This window comes from Nerophis ophidion, linkage group LG24 (assembly GCF_033978795.1).
Source record: "Nerophis ophidion isolate RoL-2023_Sa linkage group LG24, RoL_Noph_v1.0, whole genome shotgun sequence".
Taxonomy (NCBI): domain Eukaryota; kingdom Metazoa; phylum Chordata; class Actinopteri; order Syngnathiformes; family Syngnathidae; genus Nerophis; species Nerophis ophidion.
In genome coordinates, this window is record NC_084634.1 from 23,519,198 (window position 1) to 23,544,464 (window position 25,267).

The 25,267-nt window shown below is 39.3% G+C and overlaps 1 protein-coding gene across 2 annotated transcripts in view; it reads right to left on the reverse strand.

Annotated features, from left to right (window-relative positions):
• Window positions 1–453: 453 nt before the first annotated feature.
• The window catches only part of rngtt (RNA guanylyltransferase and 5'-phosphatase), a 295,667-nt gene continuing 270,853 nt past the window's right edge, over window positions 454–25,267 (reverse strand). The window contains exons 14-15 of one of the 2 annotated variants that reach the window (XM_061885874.1): window positions 12,461–12,584; window positions 454–1,181 (exon numbers count right to left, since the gene is read on the reverse strand). In XM_061885874.1, the coding sequence (XP_061741858.1) occupies window positions 1,015–1,181; window positions 12,461–12,584 (291 nt within the window). In that variant the 3' untranslated portion in view covers window positions 454–1,014. The remainder of the gene's footprint in view (window positions 1,182–12,460; window positions 12,585–25,267) is intronic. The other variant, XM_061885873.1, reaches the window with a different exon arrangement.

The following is a 25,267-nucleotide window of genomic DNA, read 5'->3' on the forward strand; positions in this document are numbered from 1 at the left end:
CTAAAATATGGCAATATCGCAAAATGATCAAGTATGACACATAAAATGGACCTGCTATCCCTGTTTAAATAAGAACATCTCATTTCAGTAGGCCTTTAAGCTTCAATGCGTTTTTTTTAGGAGCACTTGCCTTTTGTTTATTTTTGGTTTAAGCATTAGGAACCTTTTTACCCGTCATCTACAAAGCAATTAGCTACCTGCTGCCACCTACTGATACGGAAGAGTACTACACGGTCACTCTGCCGAGCTCTAGACAGCACAGACACTCAACAACGGCACATTTGCGGATTATAATTACCGGTTTGCAACAAATATTTTTAACCCAATTAGGTGAAACTACATACTATCAAATACATTTCCCCCAAAAATGCGACTTATACTCCAGTGCGACTTATATATGTTTTTTTCCTTCTTTATTATGCATTTTCGGCAGGTGCGACATATACTCCGAAAAATACGGTAACCTCCCATGGCACACCAAACAAAATTTCCTGGTACACTAGTGTGCCGCGGCACAGTAGTTGAAAAACACTGTTCTAATCTAATTATCGAGGGATCAATCTGCTGTGACGGTGATTTTAAGAATATTCTGTTCTTCTTTAGAGCAGCTTGTCGCTCTAGTCAGTTTGTTGGAATGTGTGTGTCATCACTGTGTTACATTCCCGCCCATCTGTGTGGCCTTTGAATCTACAGATGGGCTTCAATTTAGACTTGGAAGCCAAATCTTTTTATGTGAAAACCCGGGGCTGGGAGTCGCATGACTGTAACGTAATATTGGAGAAGCCGCTTTTTAAAGACCGTATGTGAAGCGTTGCGGATGATAGGGAGAAAAATGTGAACAAATGCTTTTGTTGTATTTTAATAAGAACACCAGCAAATAAATCTACAAAGACGGAAATGAAAGGTAATGAAACGGTTACTTGATTCAGATGGACTGGAAATATCAGTTTCCATGATCATGTGGATGGACAGATGCTGTACGAAAGTCCAGAGTGGCCCAGGTGAGCTTTGTTGTTATTGGATAGACCGATTGGGTTTTTTTGGAGGGGGAGGGGGCATTAGCTCCGTATCGGCGTCCTTTTGGTGTTTGCGGGTCTGGGTCGAGGGTGCTGGAGAACAACGGTCCACAAACTCCAACAGGATGTCCTTGGTGACGGGTTCCTGGATGCTTTTACATACAGCTGAGATGAGAGGAGGAAGGAACGGAGAACAAAAGTTAAGATGCATTCACACAGGGAGATGACAAAGGGGTTAAAAAAAAAAGGAGTTGCCAACTCGGAGCGGCGATGACCAAGGGAAGCAGAGCAACTGATTGAAAGATAGATGAGCATTTGTCTCTCTCTGCTATCACACTACAAAAATTCAGTTTTCAAAAACAAGAAAAACAAATAGAAAAATGAGGGGTATTTTATTTGAACTAAGCAAAATTATCTGCCAATAGAACAAGAACATTAGGACAAGTAAAGTTAGCCTGTGATGAGGTAGCGACTTGTCCAGGGTGTACACCGCCTTCCGCCCAATTGTAAAATAAATAGGCACCAACGCCCCCCGCGACCCCAAAGGGAATAAGCGGTAGAAAATGGATGGATGGAGTAAAATTAGCTAACCTCAATGAACCCAAAAATACCTTAAAACAGGGGTCTCAAACTCCGCAAGAAAAGATTTCTTAAAAAATCTAACATGCACTTTTTAATGAATTCACCTTCTATGAATGGCTTTCCCGCCCTAGCAACATACTTGCCAACTCTCGCGATTTTTCCGGGAAACTCCTGAATTTCAATGAACCTCCCGACAATCTCCCGGTGCAACCATTCTACCCAATTTTTCCCAGTTTTCACCCGGCCGACATTATTAAGGGCTGCCGTGATTGCACTGCCTTTAAGTCCTCTACAACAGTAATTCTCAAATGGGGGTACGCGTACCCCTGGAGGTACTTGAAGGTATGCCAAGGGGTACGTGAGATTTTTTTTTAATATTCTAAAAATGGTAACAATTCAAAAATCCTTTATGAATATATTTATTGAATAATACTTCAACAAAATATGACTGTTAGTTCATAAACTGTGAAAAAAAAATACAACAATGCAACATTCAGTGTTGACAGCTAGATTTTTTGTGGACATGTTCCATAAATATTGCTGTTAAAGATTTCTTTTTTTGTGAAGAAATGTTTAGAATTAAGTTCATGAATCCAGATGGATCTCTATTACAATCCCCAAAGAGGGCACTTTAAGTTGATGATTACTTCTATGTGTAGAAATCTTTATTTATAATTGAATCACTTGTTTATTTTTCAACAAGTTTTTAGTTATTTTTATATCTTTTTTTCCAAATAGTTCAAGAAAGACCACTACAAATAAGCAATATTTTGCACTGTTATACAATTTAATAAATCAAAAACTGATGACATAGTGCTGTATTTTACTTCTTTATCTCTTTTTTTCAACCAAAAATGCTTTGCTCTGATTAGGGGGTACTTGAATTAAACATTTTTCACAGGGGGGTACATCACTGAAAAAAGGTTGAGAACCACTGCTCTACAACAGTGGTTCTCAACCCTAAAAAAAGAGATAAAGAAGTAAAATCAGTTTTTGATTTATTCAATTGTATAACAGTGCAAAATATTGCTCATTTGTAGTGGTCTACCAGTGCCACCCACACTGGTTTAAAAATGTAACTTAGATATTGGGTTTCATTATGTAAAGCGCTTTGAGTCACTAGAAAAAAGCGCTATATAAATAAAATTCACTTCACTAAAATTCACTTATAGATAAATATTTCTACACATAGAAGTAATCATCAACTTAAAGTGCCCTCTTTGGGGATTGTAATAGAGATCCATCTGGATTCATGAACTTAATTCTAAACATTTCTTCACGAAAAAAGAAATCTTTAACATCAACATCTATGGTACAAGTCCATAAAAAGTCTAGCTGTCAATACTGAATGTTGGATTGTTGTATTATTTTTCCACAGTTTATGAACTTACATTCATACTCCATTGAAGTAGTATTCAATAAACATGTATAAAGGATTTATGAATTGCTACTGATTTTTAGAACGTTTTTAATAAATCTCACTTGTCCCTTGGCATACCTTTAAGTACCTCCAGGGGTCCGCGCACCCTCAAAAGAAGACTACTGCTCCACTAAATGTCATCGCGCACGCTTTTATATCACACAACCAATGTGCCGTCTCTGTATCATGTTGTATGAGACTTGTGCAGAACAACGTCAGTGGCTGTAAGACGTACTTGTTCAACAGCCATACAGGTCAGACTGAGGGTGGCCGTATAAAGAACTTTAACACTGTTACAAATATGCGTCACACTTTGAACCCACACCAAACAAGAATGACAAACCCTTTTTTGGGAGAATTTCCGCACCCTAACAACTTAAACACAAGAGAACAAATACCCAGAACACCTTGCAGGGCTACAATGTACAACACCTGAACTGACGCAAGTAGGGAGGGTGGGGGTGTGGGGGGTTGGTGGTTGCAGGGGTGTGTATATTGTAGCCCGGATGACTTAGGTCTGCATGGGATTCTGGGTAATTGTTCTGGTGTGTTTATGTTGTATTACGATGTGGATGTTCTCCCGAAATGTGTTTGTCATTCTTGTTTGGTGTGGGTTCACAGTCTGGCACATATTTGTAACAGTGTTAAAAAAAATTTTTACGGCCACCCTTAGTGTGACGTGTGTAGCTGTTGATCAAATATATCTTGAAATAACACACGTTGGTCTTACAAGGCCAGATGCAATTGCCCACTGTCAATTCAGGATGTAGGGGGCGCTAAAGGCAGTGCCATGGCACTCCCTGAATATTATTGATCTGGTAAAAATTGACAGGGGCTTCGAGAGAATTGGTGCCCTGAAATTCAGGGGTCTCCCGGGAAAATTGGGAACGTTGGCAAGCATGACCTATCAAGCGCCGTTCATATTAAAATCGCAGGCCGCACCAACATTAAATTGTCATATCAAATTGCGGGCCAATTGCGGCATGTTTGAGACCCTAGCCTTAAAATAAGTATTTTCTCACTAATAACGAGTGCACTTTTCTTGGTAGAAAAAAAGAGACCTTTTTGCTTAATATGTTTAAAAATATTCTTAAATTAAGTAAATGATAGTGCCATTATCTTGACATAATGATTTGCGCTCGGCATCATGATTCTTTTTTTCATGCTTGAAGTAAGAAATGATTACTTTACAAAAGTAGTTTTATACTTGTGAGTGTTGATGACACAGCTTTGCAACAGTTGATATTCTAGTTTCAAGCATGTTTTACTCAATATAGGTCATCAAATCGCAGCAACAAGCTGTAATATCTTACAGAGATCATTTAGGACCAAAACCCTTAAAACAAGTAAAACACTAACATAAAATCTGGTTACTGAGAAGAATTATCTTATCAGACAGAAAATAAGCAAATATCACCCTTATTTGAGATATTTAATCTTACTTAGATGCAAGTTTTTGCAGTGATTCTGCAGGGTATGATCCACCCACGTTGTGGCAACAGAAATGTTTGTTTTGTAAAGACTTCTGGGGATATGATCAAGGATCCAGGAGTAGAAGAATAACGCTACTTCCGCATGTATTCACTTATGCTTCATTTGGAGAAGCTGCTGTTGAAAGTTTCCTTCCAGACTTGCAATTACAGTGAAGGATAATAATAGGTTACAGCAAGCACGCTAAATTGTAAAGGAAATCCAAAAAGCTTTATGCAGATGTAGGCCATGGAATGTCCTTCTAATAATCCTGTTTTAGTCCTTAAGAAGTCCTTTAAATAGGTTGAATTAGGATTTGTTCCTACATTTGAAACACTTCCCTGTGGTCTATATACAGTGGGGCAAAAAGTATTTAGTCAGCCACCGATTGTGCAAGTTCTCCCATTTAAAATGATGACAGGGGTCTGTAATTTTCACCATAGGTACACTTCAACTGTGAGAGACAGAATGTAAAAAAAAAATCCAGGAATTCATCCATCCATCCATTTTCTACCGCTTATTGGGGTGGCGCTGGCGCCTATCTCATCTACAATCGGGCAGAAGGCAGGGTACACCCTGGACAAGTCGCCACCTCATCGCAGGGCCAACACAGATAGACAGACAACATTCACACTCACATTCACACACTAGGGCCAATTTAGTGTTGCCAATTAACCTATCCCCAGGTGCATGTCTTTGGAAGTGGGAGGAAGCCGGAGTACCCGGAGGGAACCCACGCATTCACGGGGAGAACATGCAAACTCAACACAGAAAGATCCCGAGCCTGGATTTGAACCCAGGACTGCAGGAACTTCGTATTGTGAGGCAGACGCACTAACCCCTCTTCCACCGTGAAGCCCAGGAATTTACATTGTAGGAATTTTAAATAATTTATTTGTAAATTATGGTGGAAATAAGTATCTGGTCAACCATTCAAAGCTCTCACTGATGGAAGGAGGTTTTGGCTCAAAATCTTACGATACATGGCCCCATTCATTCTTTCCTTAACACGGATCAATCGTCCTGTCCCCTTAGCAAAAAAAAACAGCCCCAAAGCATGATGTTTCCACCCCCATGCTTCACAGTAGGTATGGTGTTCTTGAGATGCAACTCAGTATTCTTCTTCCGCCAAACACGACGAGTTGAGTTTATACCAAAAAGTTCTATTTTGGTTTCATCTGACTACATGACATTCTCCCATGTGCTCTCTGGCTAACTTCAGACGGGCCTGGACATGCACTGGCTTAAGCAGGGGGACACGTCTGGCACTGCAGGATTTGATTCCCTGTCGGCGTAGTGTGTTACTAATGGTAACCTTTGTTACTTTGGTCACAGCTCTCTGCAGGTCATTCACCAGGTCCCCCCGTGTGGTTCTGGGATTTTTGCTAACCGTTCTCATGATCATTTTGACCCCACGGGATGACATCTTGCGTGGAGCCCCAGATCGAGGGAGATTATCAGTGGTCTTGTATGTCTTACATTTTCTGATAATTGCTCCCACAGTTGATTTTTTCAAACCAAACTGCTTGCCCATTAAATATTCACTCTTCCCAGTCTGGTGCAGGTCCACAATTATTTTCCTGGTGTCCTTTGACAGCTCATTGGTCTTGGCCATAGTGGAGTTTGGAGTCTGACTGTTTGAGGCTGTGGACAGGTGTCTTTTATACTGATAACGAGTTCAAAAAAGTGCCATTAATACAGGTAACGAGTGGAGGACAGAAGAGCTTCTTAAAGCAGGTCTGTGAGAGCCAGAGATGTTCCTTGTTTGAAGTGACCAAATACTTATTTTCCACCGTAATTTACAAATAAATTCTTAAAAATTCCTACAATTTGAATTCCTGGATTTTTTTTCACATTCTGTCTCTCACAGTTGAAGTGTACCTATGATGAAAATTAGAGACCTCTGTCATCATTTTAAGTGGGAGAACTTGCACAATCGGTGGCTGACTAAATACTTTTTTGCCCCACTGTAACATGTAGTGGTGGTTCTTTGGTCAAAATATTGCATGGATTATGTTTTACAGAACATCTTCAAGCTGCTTTCTGACCATCACGTCAGAATACATTATTTTGTGGGCCATCATATCAACGTGGCTCCATTTATAGAGAACATATCCATAAAGACACATGTTCTGATTGTTTAAATATTATGTATCAGATTGCTGTTGGAATAAAAAAAAAAAAGCTTTGATTGGTCAGCATGTTATGGCATAATTTTTAGGGTTCACCTTCGCGAATGGCTCTTCCTACAGGTTTCAAAACAATATGTACTTTAAAAATGACTGTTGTTTCAAAATGACACCAACATTAAAGTGAGTGTCGCTACCTTTACTACACAGGAAACTGCAAGTAGGTCCCACACGCAAAGGGCTCACTTTGTTCATGTAATTCTACAGTCAAATAAACATGCTCAGGTGTGGAGAGACGTGGCAATTTATCGATGGTGGCAAAGTTATTGAATTCATTTTTTACTATCAGCCCGGGCAGACAATTGCAAAACATTTTTTATGCCTGTGGACATCGAATGTAATACTTTATTAATGCCATATAAGGCCGTACTATGTGCAAAATCTATCTATTGACTGCCTTTTAATGAACAATGGCAAATGTGCGCAAAACTCTTGGGATAAATTTCTCTCTGACATACACAACAGGGAAAAACTTCAAACAATTGGAAAATTCCAAACAGTTCGTTTGGAGGAAGTATGAAGGATGGCAAATTTTTGACGCCATACCGCCATAGTTTGATTTTAAATTTTCAGGACTTATGCAGATCCCAAATACATAAAAAAGAAAACAATAGAACAATAGGTAAGAAAAGCGGGATTTTGCATAAAAGGTACCATTTGAAGTTCGGTATGTTTAGGTAAGGAAAAAAACAAACACTAACTGAAATAATAATGAAATTATTTTTAAAGCGTATTGGCTTATTATCATTATAATTAGGCCCTACAATGGGTCAATAATTGATGAGGAACATTTGGTTTTTTGTGTTATTTTTTTACTACAATGACATATCTACAAAAAAAAAATCAGTATTTTTGCATAACTTTTGCATAACTCGTCATAAAATGTTTACCCCCCAAAAAACAACCTTACATATACACCATTATCCACCTTCAATGACACTTTTTCAGCAGCAAATCAAACACATTTTGCTGCATGCTTTAAATGCGGGAAAAAGAATGATCTATTAAAAAATGGCATTTTTGGTTTTAAAAGACATTTTTGTCTTTAGGAAGGTTTGCAAATTACGGCACATCTGTTTTTCTTTTTTGCGGCTTAGTTCACACAATGATCAAGCAGCTAGAGAATAGCAATAAAACAAGTGAGAGCAAGTGTGGAGTTTGGGTGTTCCAGTCGTTCAAATAGAGCAGTGGTTCTCAAATGGGGGTACGCGTACCCCTGGGGGTACTTGAAAGTATGCCAAGGGGTACGTGAGATTTTTTTTTAAATATTATAAAAATAGCAACATTTCAAAAATCCTTTATAAATATATTTTATGGAATAATACTTCAACAAAATATGAATGTAAGTTAATAAACTGTGAAAATACATGCAACAATGCAATATTCAGTGTTGACAGCTAGATTTTTTTGTGGACATGTTCCATAAATATTGATGTTAAAGATTTATTTTTTTGTGAAGAAATGTTTAGAATTAAGTTAATGAAAAACAGCCCCAAAGCATGATGTTTCCACCCCCATGCTTCACAGTAGGTAGGGTGTTCTTGGGATGCAACTCAGTATTCTTCTTTCTCTAAACACGACGAGTTGAGTTTATACCAAAATGGATACATGGATGATGCAGCAGAGGATTGGGAGATGAAACCAAAATATAACTTTTTGGTATAAACTCAACTCGTCGTGTTTGGAGGAAGAAGAATACTGAGTTGCATCCCAAGAACACCAGACCTACTGTGAAGCATGGGGGTGGAAACATCATGCTTTGGGGCTGTTTTTCTGCTAAGGGGACAGGACGATTGATCCGCGTTAAGGAAAGAATGAATGGGGCCATGTATCGTGAGATTTTGAGCCAAAACCTCCTTCCATCAGTGAGAGCTTTGAATGGTTGACCAAATATATTTTCCACCATAATTTACAAATAAATTCTTTAAAATGTGAATTCTTGGATTGATGACTAAATACTTTTTTGCCCCACCGTAAATGCCGCGGTCAATTGTATTCTCTCTTTATTTGTCGTTATTTGTATATTAAAAATAAATTATGTAATAATATTCATCACTGTTAATTTTCAATCAATTAAGATAAAAAAATTACATCAAAATCACATTATAGTATGTTATTTATGTAGTTTGATAATTTTCCTCGACTGATGTACTAACATAATGTGGTTTATTTTGTACATATGTAGCATCATCTACAAAGATACAAAGAATTGCTATTGTGACGTCCAGTGGACACATTTAGAACCGCTGTTTCTTTCATTCAAAAATGTCAGGTTAAATTTATGTTTACCCGCGGGCTGGGTAAAACCTGTTCGTGGCCCTGATCCGGCCCTTGGGCCTTACGTTTGACACCCCTGGCTCAGAGCATCGCCTGAAACCCAGAAGTGCCCGGATGTACCTCGAGGTCACATGATTGCAACCCACTTATAGGAGCTACTGTGGAATATCTGTATAGCATGTCATTTTATATCTAGTTTAAAGAATATTTGGATTGCTTTTTTTATTCATTCATTGCTTTTGTCGATTTCCACAAAACAGTAAAAATTGCTTGAAAATAAAAAAACTTAATTACACAAACTGTCCTTAGGGTTTGAATTACCCTCAATAACAATATACTATAAAATTCCCTCTTAGGCCATACACATCTAACCAAAAACAAAACAAAAAAACAAAGCCTTCTTTCACTTCTGATTCCTTCTGCTAATCAACCATTTTTGCCATCCAAGATGGCCTTACAATGGTGTGAAATGACTTCTATCGACTGTTTCCTCAAAATAGTTGCAGCAATAATGTGTCTAATGGCGTAGGGATAATGATACGAGTCGTAATGTTCACACGTTGTGTACAGTATCCACCAAGGAGGTGAAGCAATGAATGACACGGTGATTATCTTTGTGAAAATCACTTGGAGTGAGGAAAGGCTGATTTAGTTCATTGTGAAGATGATAATACGTATGGGGGCCATTGTATGATCTGAACAGATGAGAATGTCGTGCTCCTTGCAATAATAATCCTTAATATATACAGGCACAGGCAGACTTCAGGTTTGATTTTATTCAATTACACCTGATTTGGATTCCATCCGTCTATTTTCTACCGCTTGTCGCTTTCAGGGTTGCGCGGGGACAGGAGCCTATCCCAGCTGCCATTTTGGATTTGTTTAGTTTTAATGGGAGGCAATTAGCCTTGGATTTTCTGCTCACATGTTGTTGTAGTGGAAGTTATACAAACCCCGTTTCCATATGAGCTGAGATATTGTGTTAGATGTCAACATAAACGGAATACAATGATTTGCAAATCCTTTATTCAATTGAATGCACTACAAAGACAAGATATTTAATGTTCAAACTCATAATTTTTTTTGGGCAAATAATAATTAACTTAGAATTTCATGGCTGCAACACGTGCCAAAGTAGTTGGGAAAGGGCATGTTCACCACTGTGTTACATCGCCTTTTCTTTTAACAACACTCAATAAATGTTTGGGAACTGAGAAAACTAATTGTTGAAGCTTTGAAAGTGGAATTCTTTCCCATTCTTGTTTTATGTAGAGCTTCACTTGTTCAACAGTCCAGGGTCTGCTCTGTCGTATTTTACGCTTCATAATGCGCCACACATTTTCGATGGGAGACAGGTCTGGACTGCAGGTGGGCCAGGAAAGTACCCGCACTCTTTTTTTTCCGAAGTCACGCTGTTGTAACGCGTGCTGAATGTGGCCTTGCATTGTCTTGCAGGGGCGCCCATGAAAAAGACGGCGCATAGATGGCAACATATGTTGTTCCAAAACCTGTATGTACCTTTAAGCATTAATGGTGCATTCACAGATGTGTAAGTTACCCATGCCTTGGGCACTAATGCACCCCCATACCATCACAGATGCTGGCTTTTGAACTTTGCGTCGATAACAGTCTGGATGGTTCGCTTACCCTTTGGCCCAGATGACACAATGTCGAATATTTCCAAAAACAATTGGAAATGTGGACTCGTCAGACCACAAAACACTTTTCCACTTTGCATCAGTCCATCTAAGATAATCTCGTGGCCAGAGAAGCCGGCGGCGTTTCTGGATGTTGTTGATAAATGGCTTTCGATTTGCATTGTAGAGCTTTAATTTGCACTTACAGATGTAGCCACAAACTGTATTTAGTGACAGTGATTTTCTGAAGTGTTTCTGAGCCCATGTGGTGATATCCTTTAGAGATTGATGTAGGTTTTTGATACAGAGTCGTCTGAGGGATCGAAGGTCACGGTCATTCTATGTTGGTTTCTGGCCATGCCGCTTACGTGGAGTGATTTCTCCAGATTCTCTGAACCTTTTGATGATATTATGGACCGTAGATGTTGAAATCCCTAAATTTCTTGCAATTGCACTTTGAGAAACGTTGTTCTCAAACTGTTTAACTATTTGCTCACGCAGTTGTGGACAAAGGGGTGTACCTCGCCCCATCCTTTCTTGTGAAAGACTGACCATTTTTTGGGAAGCTGTTTTTTTGCCCAACCATGGCACCCACCTGTTCCCAATTAGCCTGCACACCTGTGGGATGTTCCAAATAAGTGTTTGATGAGCATTCCTCAATTTCATCAGTATTTATTTCCACCTTTCCCAACTTCTTCGTCACGCGTCGCTGGCATCAAATTCTAAAGTTAACGATTTGCAAAAAAAAAGTTTATCAGTTTGAACATCAAATATGTTCTTTGTAGCATATTCAACTGAATTAAGGGTTGAAAATGATTTGCAAATAATTGTATTCCGTTTATATTTACATCTAACACAATTTCCCAACTCATATTGAAACGAGGTTTGTACTTCAAACCTACATAACGTGCCATAAAATTACTCTCACATGCATTCCAATGAGCTACATTAATTGTTTATGCCAGTATTTCCAAAACGGGAAAGAAGCAAATACTTATAAGGCGCCAGCTGTTGTGGTGCATTCTGGGATTTGTAGTAGCTTGTTCTTCTTTTCGAGCATTTCATATTAAGATCTTGGTGTAAAAATGCATTAAAACTGAAATTATCCTTCACTAAAAGATTCTGACAAAGGTAGAAAAAATAGGAGGAGCTAAATCTCAATAGGCGTTGTCGTGATAACGTGAGGGGAGAGAGAATATGGGTGCTATCAGTCGAGGCTTGAGATAAAAGCTCTTTTTCCCTGCAGGGCCTCAAAAGTCTGCACACCAAACAGCCCTGAGGACGTAAAGCTAAATAAATCAGGCTTTCTTATCATCGCCTTAAATCAGCTCATTCTTGAAACGTATTTTCTCCTGCTTGCTTGTATTGCGTCACTGTGCACTTAAATGTGGTGCTACGAGTGTTAAAGGGAAACGTCAGCAGTTAGATAAGCCAACAAGAACAAGTTATTTTGTAAGTACACTGCAGTATTTCACTGTCTTAATACATTTAATGGTCAAAAACATGCCAAAAATATTTCTATCACATTCCATCAAAAATATTTTGGGCCTATTACTATTACGGGGTGTTTACAATTGATAAGTGCAAAAGTGGTTCAGACCACCTTATTCAAATTAGGTTTTTGCGTGTACTACGCAGCCTTCACCATGGAGACAATCATTTACTCCACATTCATGTGATCAGGCGCCTACCGGCGTTTTGTTACAACAACACTGTATGCTATTATTGTGAGAAAATTACAGCAGTTATTTTCCAACAGATCGTAGATAGTTAGAAAATAGTGGACTTTTTTACATTAGCCTTTTGATAATCCTCATAAAGAAATTGTTGGGATGACCCGGTTGTAAAGGGTAAACAAAGAAGACTCACCCATGGCTGTGTCGTAAGAGTTGGGGAAGCTCTTGTCAATCCTCTGCCTCATGAACACCCAGGTGTTGTTGGCGAAGTTGCACTCGATTATTTTGTTGTCGAACACTTTGAGCTCTTTAGTGGCCTGCAAGGAAGACAAAGGCGATTTGTGACTTCGCTGGTCAGGACATACGACATCAGAATAGCGTTGTCATCATTGCCCATTACACTTATCAGCCCTCCAATGCGTTCTGCAAGAGTGAGACCCATCTGGCTTCGGGCAAGGGAGAGCAACATCTGAATGTAACGAATGTAATTTGCTGACTGCAATGACCATGGTGTTAAAAACACATTAAAAATGCATTAACTTTAAAGATTATATTGGCACAGGCAGCAGCTAGTCAGCTTTGTGAAACACAGTGAAGAGGGCTTGTGGTTGAAGCCAACTAAAGACACTAATGTAAAGACAGTCTTTAAAATCCCCCAATTTATTATTATTTCAAATAAAATGTAGTTCAGTAGCTTTTTAAACAGAATGATTGTCATATTTATAAAAACAATAGTATGCAAATGTAAATAAAAATAGAAAACAGAACACAGTAACAATTTAGAATAAAAAATATTTATATATATATATATATATATATATATATATATAAATACAAATTCCATATGAATATAACGTGAAACAAAATAACAATTTAAAGAAAAATTACATAGTATACAAATTAGGGCTGTCATGGTTAATGCAGGAACTGATACGATTACTCAGAAAAAATATTGGATTAATCATGTGCATATGCAAATTCATCACAGTTTTTGTGCCCACATGCTTCTTTACCTGTACCAAAGAAGTTTTTTAAAAGATGTGTTGTTCTAGGGTCAGTCATCAGATCAATGTATAACTCAAAATAAATGCAGATGAGACTTGAGATCATATTGGTAGCAAGTTCTGGGCAAAATAAATTATGTATATTCAAGTAAAACATCTAAAAATGTTTTCCAAATATTGAGGTCTTTTTTTTTCATATTAAAGCAAGTAATAACCTGTGATTTAATAATGATTAATCCCAATTCAAATCTGTGATTAATCCAATCAATTCATTAAAAATAACAAAACGAAAAAGTAACTAAAAAATATATAAACTCAAGATAAATTATTTGGATGTGATATTTGTGGATTATAATTGAATTTCCTGTCATGAAACAGCACTTTGTTTCATGACAGGAAATAGTGTAATAGTGTCTCTGATCTAATTTAGATTAAATACTACAAGTGCCAAAGTAATGATTTTGAATGCATTAATCCAATTTGTTTTTAAATCATTTTTCATTATTAAAGCAAGTAATAACCTGTGATTAATAATGATTAATTCCAATTCAAATCTGTGATTAATCCAATCAAAAAAAAAGTTTAACAGCACTAGTATAAAACAATATATAAAAAACAAAACAAAATGTAACTAAGAAAATATACAAAACAACTCAAAATTAAATATTTGTGTGTGATATTTGTGAATTATAATTCAATTTCCTGGCATGATACAGGACTGTGTTTGTGAGTGTGGGTGTGCGGACTCGATGGACAACCATAAGCAAGCAAGCAAGCGTGTGTAATAGAGTGCCTCTGATATCATTTAGATTAAATACTATCAGTGCCAAAGAGATGATGTTGTATGCATTAATCCAATTAAAAAATATATATCATTTAACAGCACTAGTATAAAAAATACATCAAAAATAACAAAATGAAAATGTAACCTAAAAAATATACAAACAACTCAAAATGTAATATTTGTGTGTGATGTTTGTGAATTATTAATACATTTCTTGGCATGAAACAGCACTTTGTGTCTGTGTGTATAATAGAGTGCCTTTGATATCCATCCATCCATTTTCTACCGCTTATTCCCTTTTGGGGTCGCGGGAGGCGCTGGCGCCTATCTCAGCTGCAATCGGGCGGAAGGCGGGTTACACCCTGGACAAGTCGCCACCTCATCGCAGGCCTTTGATATCATTTAGATTAAATACTATCAGTGCCAAAGAGATGATATTGCATGCATTAATCCAATTAAAATAAAAAAAATTGTTTAACAGCACTATTTAAAAAAAAAAAGACATAAAACATAACAAAACCAAAATGTAACAAAAAATATATATATCAACAACTCAAAATGTAATATTTGTAAATTATTACATTTCCTGGCATGAAACAGCACAGTGTGTGTGTGTGTATATAAAAGAGTCCCTCTGATAGAATTTAGATTAAATACTATTAGTGCCAAAGAGATGATATTGTAAGCATTATTCCAATTTAAAAAAAAATATTGTTTAACAGCACTAGTATAAAAAAAATACATACAAAATAACAAAACCAAAATGTAACAAAAAAATGTATAAACAACTCAAAATGAAATTTTTTTGAATTATATTCACATTCCCTGGCATGAAAAAACGCTGTGTGTGTGTGTGTGTCTGTGTAAAAGAGTCCCTCTGATATCATTTAGATTAAATACTCTCAGTGCCAAAGAGATGATATTGTAAGCAATATTCCAATTTAAAAAAAATATTGTTTAACAGCATTAGTATAAAAAAATACATAAAAATAACAAAACCAAATGTAACAAAAAAATATACAAACAACTCGAAATGAAATTTTTGGGAATTATATTTACATTCCCTGGCATGAAAAAACACTGTGTGTGTGTGTGTGTATAAAAGAGTGCCTCTAATATAATTTAGATTAAATACTATCAGTGCCAAAGAGATGATATTGCAATAATTATTCCAATTTTAAAAAATGAGTGTTTAACAGCACTAGTATAAAAAAATACATAAAAAATAACAAAACAAAAATGTAACACAAAAAATATTTAAAAAAAACCCTTCAAAATTAAACATTTGTGCGTGATTTTTGTGAATTATAATTAAATGTCCGAGGAAAAAAACATCACTGTGTAGCGTAGAGTCACTCTGACATAAATTATATTAAATACTATCAGTGCCAAAGAGATTATATTGTATGCAGGAAACGGTTACTGCTAGCTATCGATCTTCCTTTAGAAGCCGCATTAGGAAAGGAAGCGATAGACAGATTGTCAGATTCTCAATGACAACACAGTTGGACACCTCTATGAAGCCAGCTGCCCACCTCTATGAAGGTCAAACACTCCGACGCATGGAATTATTATCCAGTCGGTTGCCTAGCTACTCCATGATGCATTTGGCAAGGACAAGATGGTATCTTCCGACCTGACCAACTCAGCCCAACTAATCCCTGCTAGAGAAGTCTACCCATGCACCCATCACAAATATTCACCATTTCAATTCAACAAGACGTTCAAATGAAGCTATAATGTAGACTGCCAGAGCAGGGAGTTTGCTCAGTTTTTGCGAGACAATCTTTAAAGCTTTATCAAATGGAATGGACTCTTCCGTTGCGGCACAACTTAATGCGGCGGGATAAAGCAACAAACAAACCACAGATGAGTTAGTGTATGTATGATGCAGCACTGACAGCTGTGTTACAGCTCTTACCAATGAGCTGACCATGGTCCATACTTGCCAACTTTGAGACCTCCGATTTCGGGAGGCAGGGGGTGGGGGTTGGGGTACTGGTCGGGGGTTGTGCGAGGGGCGTGGTTAAAAGGGTAGGAGTATATTTACAGCTATCCATCCATCCATTTCTACCGCTTATTCCCTTTGGGGTCGTGGGGGGCGTTGGTGCCTATTTCGGCTACAATCGGGTGGAAGGCGGTGTACACCCTGGACAAGTCGCCATCTCATCGCAGTATGTGTAGTAATCTTTATTTATAATTGAATCACTTGTTTATTTTTCAACAAGTTTTTAGTTTTTTTTTATATCTTTTTTCCAAATAGTTCAAGAAAGACCACTACAAATGAGCAATATTTTGCACTGTTATACAATTTAATAAATCAGAAACTGATGACATAGTGCTGTATTTTACTTCTCATCTTTTTTTTTTCAACCAAAAATGCTTTGTTCTGATTAGGGGGTACTTGAATTAAAAAAATGTTCACAGGGGGTACAGTTGGCAAAATGGTCAAAACCTGTCAAAATTGGAAAAAACACAGAAAAGGCACACATGCTGAAGCACTGCGAATGGCTAGTGGTGGAGGTCTCCGCCTCCCAAAAAATGCTGTGCCCTGCATTTTTACAGGAGGCGGGACACAAAATGAATGACTGAATGAAGTGTTCGTACTCAAGAGAGATGGTTTGCACACTGAGGCCTATTTGGCCCGATCTAAAAGTGTGTAAATAAAAAGCTTGCAAATGGAAGGATTCATTCATAAATCGAGGTTCCGTTGTACTGTAATGTATAGAACACACTCAAGGCTTCCGCCCGATTGTAGCTGAGATAGCCGCCAGCGCCCCCCGCGACCCCAAAAAGGGAATAAGCGGTAGAAAATGGATGGATGGATGGAAGGCTACTATACTGGATGAAATGAGTCTTGAGGTGACAACATGGGTGTTCTTTTAGTTTTAGGGCGCTTTAATGATGTGAAACTCTGAAAATATTACATTTATTCACAATTATCCTGCAGTACTTCATGACAATTTGTGAATTACCAATAGCACAATAAGGCCTGTAACCAAATAGCCGTGATGATTATCATCCAGAAAGTACATTTGACTATACCTCACAACATTGAGGGGAAAAAAATGCCCACATTTTACTTCATCAAGTTCAAAGAATGGTGAAGCTTATGTAACCCTTTCTGCTTCTAGGAAGATGTTCGGGACAGTAACAATGTGCTCACGTACAATGTTTCAACTGGACCCCAGCAGACAGAGGCTGTTCAGCAAGATGTCCTTTATGTTCACAGTGAACATGTGACATCCAGCAAAAGGTCACGGAAAGAGCAATGTTGCCAGGAAAGCAACAGAGTTTGGCAGCATCTTGGAATTTTACACAAGCGCTTCAACCTTCCTGGAGTGTCGGGCATCTAGCCGCACAGCGGGGGCGCCACAAATATCACACGGGAAGCACGAACGAGGGTGAGGGAGAGGGACCGACCACACAGCCAAGTTCCATCAAGCGCATTCTGGATGAAATTATGCAGCTTTAATAGTGCTGGATATGGCCTGTTCTGTCCCACACTAACCAACCATATGGAAGAACTATGACTTCTATCCCAATGATAAGATCGGAACGTTGCAGTGCATACTAAACTAAAACAAATAGAATTACGACAATAAAATAATGCACAAAAAGTTAAGTTGCCCAAACTAAATATCATATTGCACTGAATATGAGACGGTATTCTTCCCCTAAAAACTTTCTGAAGGTCTAAGACAGGGGTCTCAAGGAACTGACGTTATTATGCGGTGTGAAAAAATCAACTTTGGGAGCAATTATAAGGAAATGGAAGACATACAAGACCACTGATTATCTCCCTCGATCTGGGACTCCACGCAAGATCTCATCCCGTGGGGTCAAAATGATCTTGAGAACGGTGAGCAAAAAATCCCAGAACCACACAGGGGGCCCTGGTGAATGACCTGCAGAGAGCTGGGACCAAAGTAATAAAGGTTACCACCAGTAACACACTACCCGACAGGGAATCAAATCCTGCAGTGCCAGATTTGCCCCCCTGCTTAAGCCAGTGCATGTCCAGGCCCGTCTGAAGTTTGCCAGAGAGCACATGGATGATACAGCAGAGGATTGGGAGAATGTCATGTGGTCAGATGAAAACAAAATAGAACTTTTTGGTATAAACTCAACTCGTCGTGTTTGGAGGAAGAAGAATACTAAGTTGCATCCCAAGAACACCATACCTACTGTGAAGCATGGGGGTGGAAACATCATGCTTTGGGGCTATTTTTCTGCTAAGGGGACAGGACGACTGATCCATGTTCAGGAAAGAATGAATGGGGCCAAGTATCTTGAGATTTTGAGCCAAAACCTCCTTTCATCAGTGACAGCTTTGAAGATGAAACGTGGCTGGGTCTTCCAGCATGACAATGATCCCAAACACACCGCCCGGGCAACGAAGTAGTGGCTCCGTAAGAAGCATTAGAAAGTCCTTGAGTGGCCTAGCCAGTCGCCAGACCTCAACCCCACAGAAAATCTGTGGAGGGAGTTGAAAGTCTGTGTTGCTTGGCGACAGCCCCAAAACATCACTGCTCTCGAGAAGATCTGCATAGAAGAATGGGCCAAAATAGCAGCTACTGTGTGTGCAAACCTGGTAAAGACCGATAGTAATTGTTTGACCTCTGTTATTGCCAACAAAGGTTATATTTCAAAGTATTGACTTGATTTTTTGTCATTGACTAAATACTTATTTTCCACCATCATTTATAAGTAAATTGTTTAAAATTCCTACAATGTGAAATCCTGGATTTTTTTTTCACATTCTGTCTCTCACAGTTGAACCTATGATGAAAATTACAGACCTCTGTCATCATTTTAAGTGGGAGAACTTGCACAATCGGTGGCTGACTAAAGACTATTTTGCCCCACTGTATATTTCATTTAAAAAATTTTATATTTTGAGCAAAATTTAATGTTTAAAAATGCGGACTTCCGCGGACATTTCATGTGCCTGAGTATAACAGTGGTACCTCAACTAAAGAGTGCCCCAACTTAAAGTGTTTTGAGATAAGAACTGTCTCTTGTCTATTTGTTATGCTTTACGTTGCAAGCAAAAATCTGACTTACATACACCCTCGCCATTAGCTTTAGTAGCAAATGTCACAGTGAAACCCCGTAAGATCCGCCCAAAACATCTAGTTTTACTACTACTGATAGGATTAATTTATGGCTAGGGATTGACATAACTTTGTTTTACAATAACTGGAAGGAATAACGTGAGTGTGAAAGACAATGCTGAGAAGAATAAGTGGATGATATTCATTGACAAATGACAAATGGGTTGTACTTGTATAGCGCTTTTCTACCTTCAAGGTACTCAAAGCGCTTTGACACTACTTCCACATTTACCCATTCACACACACATTCACACACTGATGGAGGGAGCTGCCATGCAAGGCGCTAACCAGCACCCATCAGGAGCAAGGGTGAAGTGTCTTGCTCAGGACACAACGGACGTGACGAGGTTGGTACTAGGTGGGGATTGAACCAGGGACCCTTGGGTTGCGCACGGCCACTCTCTCACTGTGCCACGCCGTCCATTAAATAAATTAAAAAAAAAAAAATCAAAAATATGACTGAGGGTGTCATAAACTTGTCTAAACAATTCAAGCGTATCACTGCGTATTAAAATAATGGACAGGCGATGTGTGGTTTGAAATATCCAGGAAATATCCAGTGTTGTCGCAAAAAAAAATAACCAACAGGGTAAAGTGGATTTTTATTCTTAATTATTGTGGCAACCTGGCTTTTAAAGTGGAATTGCACTTTTTTGGAATTTTACCTATCATTCATAAACCTTATGTTTTTCTTTTTTTTATTCATTCCAACTCATAAATAAATGCGAGCAAATGTCTGTTGACAACGGCGCATATTGGAGCTATTCTAAAAAACATCCAAACACTCCCATCAATGTTTTTAATACACCCTGTAAGTATATATGTAATGTAGTAACAGGCACATTTATAATCCATCCATCCATCCATCCATCATCTTCCGCTTATCCGAGGTCGGGTCGCGGGGGCAGCAGCCTAAGCAGGGAGGCCCAGACTTCCCTCTCCCCAGCCACTTCGTCTAGCTCTTCCCGGGGGATCCCGAGGCCTTCCCAAGCCACCCGGGAGACATAGTCTTCCCAACGTGTCCTGGGTCTTTCCTGTGGCCTCCTACTGGTTGGACGTGCCCTAAACACCTCCCTAGGGAGGCGTTCGGGTGGCATCCTGACCAGATGCCCGAGCCACCTCATCTGGCTCCTCTCGATGTGGAGGAGCAGCGGCTTTACTTTGAGTTCCTCCCGGATGGCAGAGCTTCTCACCCTATCTCTAAGGGAGAGCCCCGCCACACGGCGGAGGAAACTCATTTCGGCCGCTTGTACCCGTGATCTTATCCTTTCGGTCGTGACCTAAAGCTCATGACCACAGGTGAGGATGGGAACGTAGATGGACCGGTAAATTGGGAGCTTTGCCTTCCGGCTCAGCTCCTTCTTCACCACAACGGATCGATACAACGTGCGCATTACTGAAGACGCCGCACCGATCATCCGCCTGTCGATCTCACGATCCACTCTTCCCCCACTCGTGAACAAGACTCCTAGGTACTTGAACTCCTTCACTTGGGGCAGGGTCTCCTCCCCAACCCGGAGGTGGCACTCCACCCTTTTCCGTGCGAGAACCATGGACTCGGACTTTGAGGTGCTGATTCTCAATCCGGTCGCTTCACACTCGGCTGTGAACCGATTTATAATCATTTATAATAACATGTAATATTTACCCTAAATTCGGTACTATAAATCGCTTCTTTTTTTGTAGGCTTTGAACCCTGCTGCTAATTTATGGATTTACCTTCTCTGACGGCCGGCTATCAAGTAAATAGTTTGAAGAAACACAAGCAGACACACTGAATAGGTGTGTTAATGTTTGTGCTATGGCGCCATCTTTTGGATGGGGTCGCTCCCTGTATATGTGCTGCAGTGGCTCCCAAAGAAAAACAAAGGGGGCTTGGGGAAATTGAAACCAAGCGTCTATTTATGTGTTTCTCGCCATTTCTAAATTGGATGCCAGAGTTGGCCAACTTGTCGTAATATGTCCTCATCCTTACACTATCAAGGTGAGAGGCATCACTTGACACATACATATAAATTGATTGATTGATTGATTGATTTAGACTTTTATTAGTAGATTGCACAGTACAGTACATATTCCGTACAATTGACCACTAAATGGCAACACCCGAATAAGTTTTTCAACTTGTTTAAGTCGGGGTCCACGTCAATAAATTCATGGTACGAATATATATTATCAGCATAATACAGTCGTCAAACAAGTTAATCGTCAGAGTATATGCATTTAATTATTTACAATCCGGGGGGTGTGATCTGGGTTGGGGGGGTTAGGTTTGGTTGATATCAGTACTTCATCCATCCATCCATCCATCCATCTTCTTCCGCTTAACCAAGGTTGGTTCACGGGGGTAGCAGCCTAAGCAGGAAAACCCAGACTTCCCTCTCCCCAGGCCACTTCGTCCAGCTCTTCCCAGGGGATCCCGAGGCGTTCCCAGGAGACTGAGTCTTCCCAACGTGTCCTGGGTCTTCCCCGTGGCCTACTACCGGTTGGACGTGCCCTAAACACCTCCCTAGGGAGACATCCGGGTGGCATCCTGACCAGATGCCCGAACTACCTCATCTGGCTCCTCTCGATGTGGAGGAGCAGCGGCTTTACTTTGAGCTCCTCCCGGATGGCAGAGCTTATCATTTCTAAGGGAGAAAACCGCCACCCGGCGGAGGAAACTAATTTTGGCCGCTTGTACCCGTGATCTTGTCCTTTCAGTCATAACCCAAAGCTCATGACCATAGGTGAAGAAGGGGACGTAGATCCACCGGTAAATTGAGAGCTTTGCCTTGCGGCTCAGCTCCTTCTTCACCACAATGGATCGATACAACGTCCGCATTACTGAAGACGCCGCACCAATCCGCCAGTCCATCTCACGATCCACTCTTCCCTCACTCGTGAACAAGACTCCTAGGTACTTGAACTCCTTCACTTGGGGCAGGGTCTCCTCCCCAACCCGGAGGTGGCACTCCACCCTTTTCCGTGCGAGAACCATGGACTCGGACTTTGAGGTGCTGATTCTCAATCCGGTCGCTTCACACTCGGCTGTGAACCGATTTATAATCATTTATAATAACATGTAATATTTACCCTAAATTCGGTACTATAAATCGCTTCTTTTTTTGTAGGCTTTGAACCCTGCTGCTAATTTATGGATTTACCTTCTCTGACGGCCGGCTATCAAGTAAATAGTTTGAAGAAACACAAGCAAACACACTGAATAGGTGTGTTAATGTTTGTGCTATGGCGCCATCTTTTGGATGGGGTCGCTCCCTGTATATGTGCTGCAGTGGCTCCCAAAGAAAAACAAAGGGGGCTTGGGGAAATTGAAACCAAGCGTCTATTTATGTGTTTCTCGCCATTTCTAAATTGGATGCCAGAGTTGGCCAACTTGTCGTAATATGTCCTCATCCTTACACTATCAAGGTGAGAGGCATTACTTATGATCTTGAATCTAGAAGCAGCTCACCAGCTGCTGATGTCAACATAGCCACACAAGCTAGTTAGCTCCCTGTGATCAACGCGCCGTTATAAATAGTTTGTCTACATTACCGCTTATGATAACAATATCACTAATACTTGGTTCATATTCAAATCACGAAATGCAAATGGAGTATTGTTGGCGCTTTTTGGATAGTTATTTGGAGGGTTTTACTGGCGGAAAAGAGGACACCGCATTGACTCCATTACAAGAATACTTTTATTTAAGTTTATTCATGAGTTATAATACATTAAAAACATATATATGTCTTCTTGTCCTACATAATGGCTGGGATAAAATAATGGTTTTAATAAATAAGTTGATCCATTATCCCCTCTTATGTTTTTTTGACATACAGTACTGTAAAGCGCTTTATATTGCATTCAAAGTGGACAAAGTTTTACGGAAATATGGACTTTTTTTGAGGCTGGAACCCATTATTCATATTTACATGGTTTCTTCTATTTAAGTTTGTTTAAATATACACACTTTTTAAACATTTTTACGAACCCTGCTCAAGAACCTTAGTTCGTAAATCAAGGAGCCACTGCAAGTTATTGAAAAAACATGTCTTGAAGAGAGACGGTTGTGTTTTACTTAGGACCGGGACCGTATTTTTCGGAGTATAAGTCACAGTTTTTTTCATAGTATAGGGTGCGACTTATACTCAGGAGCGACTTATGTGTGAAATTATTAACACGTTAACGTAAAATATCAAATAATATTATTTAGCTCATTCACGTAGGAGACGAGACGTATAAGATTTTATGGGATTTAGCGATTAGGAGTGACAGATTGTTTGGTAAACGTATAGCATGTACTATATGTTATAGTTATTTGAATGACTCTTAACATAATATATTACGTTAACATACCAGGCACCTTCTCAGTTGGTTATTTATGCGTCATATAATGCAGTGTTTTTCAACCTTTTTTGAGTCGAGGCACATTTTTTGCATTGAAAAAATCCGGAGGCACACCACCAGCATAAATCATTAAAAATCGAAACTCAGTTGACAGTGAAAAGTCGTCGCAATTGTTGGATATGACTTTAAACCATAACCAAGCATGCATCATTATAACTCTTGTCTCAAAGTAGGTGTACTGTCACCACCTGTCACATCACTCCCTGACTTATTTGGAGTTTTTTTGCTGTTTTCCTGTATGTAGTGTTTTAATTCTTATCTTGCGCTCCTATTTTGGTGGCGTTTTCTCTTTTTTCGTTATTTCCTGTAGCAGTTTCATGTCTTCCTTTGAGCGATATTTCCCGCATCTACTTTGATTTAGCAATTCAACAATATTTCAGTTGTTTTTATCTTTCTTTGTAGGGACATTGATGATTGTCATGTCATGTTCAGATGTACTTTGTGGAAGCCGTCTTTGCTCCACAGTAAGTCTTTGCTGTAGTCCAGCATTCTGTTTTTCTTTACTTTGTAGCCAGTTCAGTTTTAGTGTTGTTCTGCAAAGTCATCCCTAAGCTTCAATGCCTTTTCTTAAGGGCACTCACTTTTTGTTTATTTTTGGTTTAAGCATTAGACACAATTTTAACTGCACACCACCTCCCACTGTTTCCGACATCTACCAAGTAATTAGCACCGGCTGCCAACCACTGATATGGAATAGTATTACACGGTTACTCTGCCGAGCTCTAGACAACACCGAGACCCAACAACAACATATAATTTAGAGACTATAATTACTGGTTTGAAAACAATTTTAACACAAATAGGTGAAATTAGACAATCTCCCATGGCACACCACACTTTATGCGGCACAGTGGTTGAAAAACACTGATATAACGTACACTTATTCAGCCTGTTGATCACTATTCTTTATTTATTTTAAATTGCCTTTCAAATGTCTATTCTTGGTGTTGGGTTTATCAAATACATGAAAAAAAATGAAAAATGCGACTTATACTCCAGTGCGACTTATGTATGTTTTTTTTCCTTCTTTATTATGCATTTTCGGCAGGTGCGACTTATACTCCGGAGCAACTTACACTCCGAAAAATACGGTAATTACATTTTCTGTAATGCCATCTCAACATACTGTTCAATTCGAACGGGGATGTAACGGATTGACAGAATACCAAAGTGCTGCTGAAGCCCCGCACAGCGTGCTGACAGACAAAAGAAGGGCAGTACAGGCAGTCGGCTTCAGTCTGAATCTCTTCCTGCTGGTCTAGGGCGACATGTTGGCTGCCACCTTTTTCTCAACACTCGCTGCGTAATCCGGCCAATTCTGTCTCATGATGGTGGCTAACATGTGCCACGAGTTACTGGGAATTTTGGCAGGGAAATTATTTTTGATCTACTGTTGCCCTTGTGCTGACCACACAAACGTATCTTTATTCAGATTAGGAGAGAATAAACACTCATGAGCTCTGTTTTAACTTTTAAGGAATGAGCTTGTACGTGCTTGCCAACAGGCTGTAAATGAACTGCAACTCTTTTTTTTTTCTCACGGTTCAAACCTGCTGCAGTTAAAAAAAAAAAAGTCAGCACAATTTGTTCTTTGGGTAAATGACAGCTGATCTGAATGCACATTCACCTCTTGAGCATGACTGTTGACACCTTCACAAGATAACACCTGCCTGTCACACTGCAAGTCACCTCTTTATCCGTCT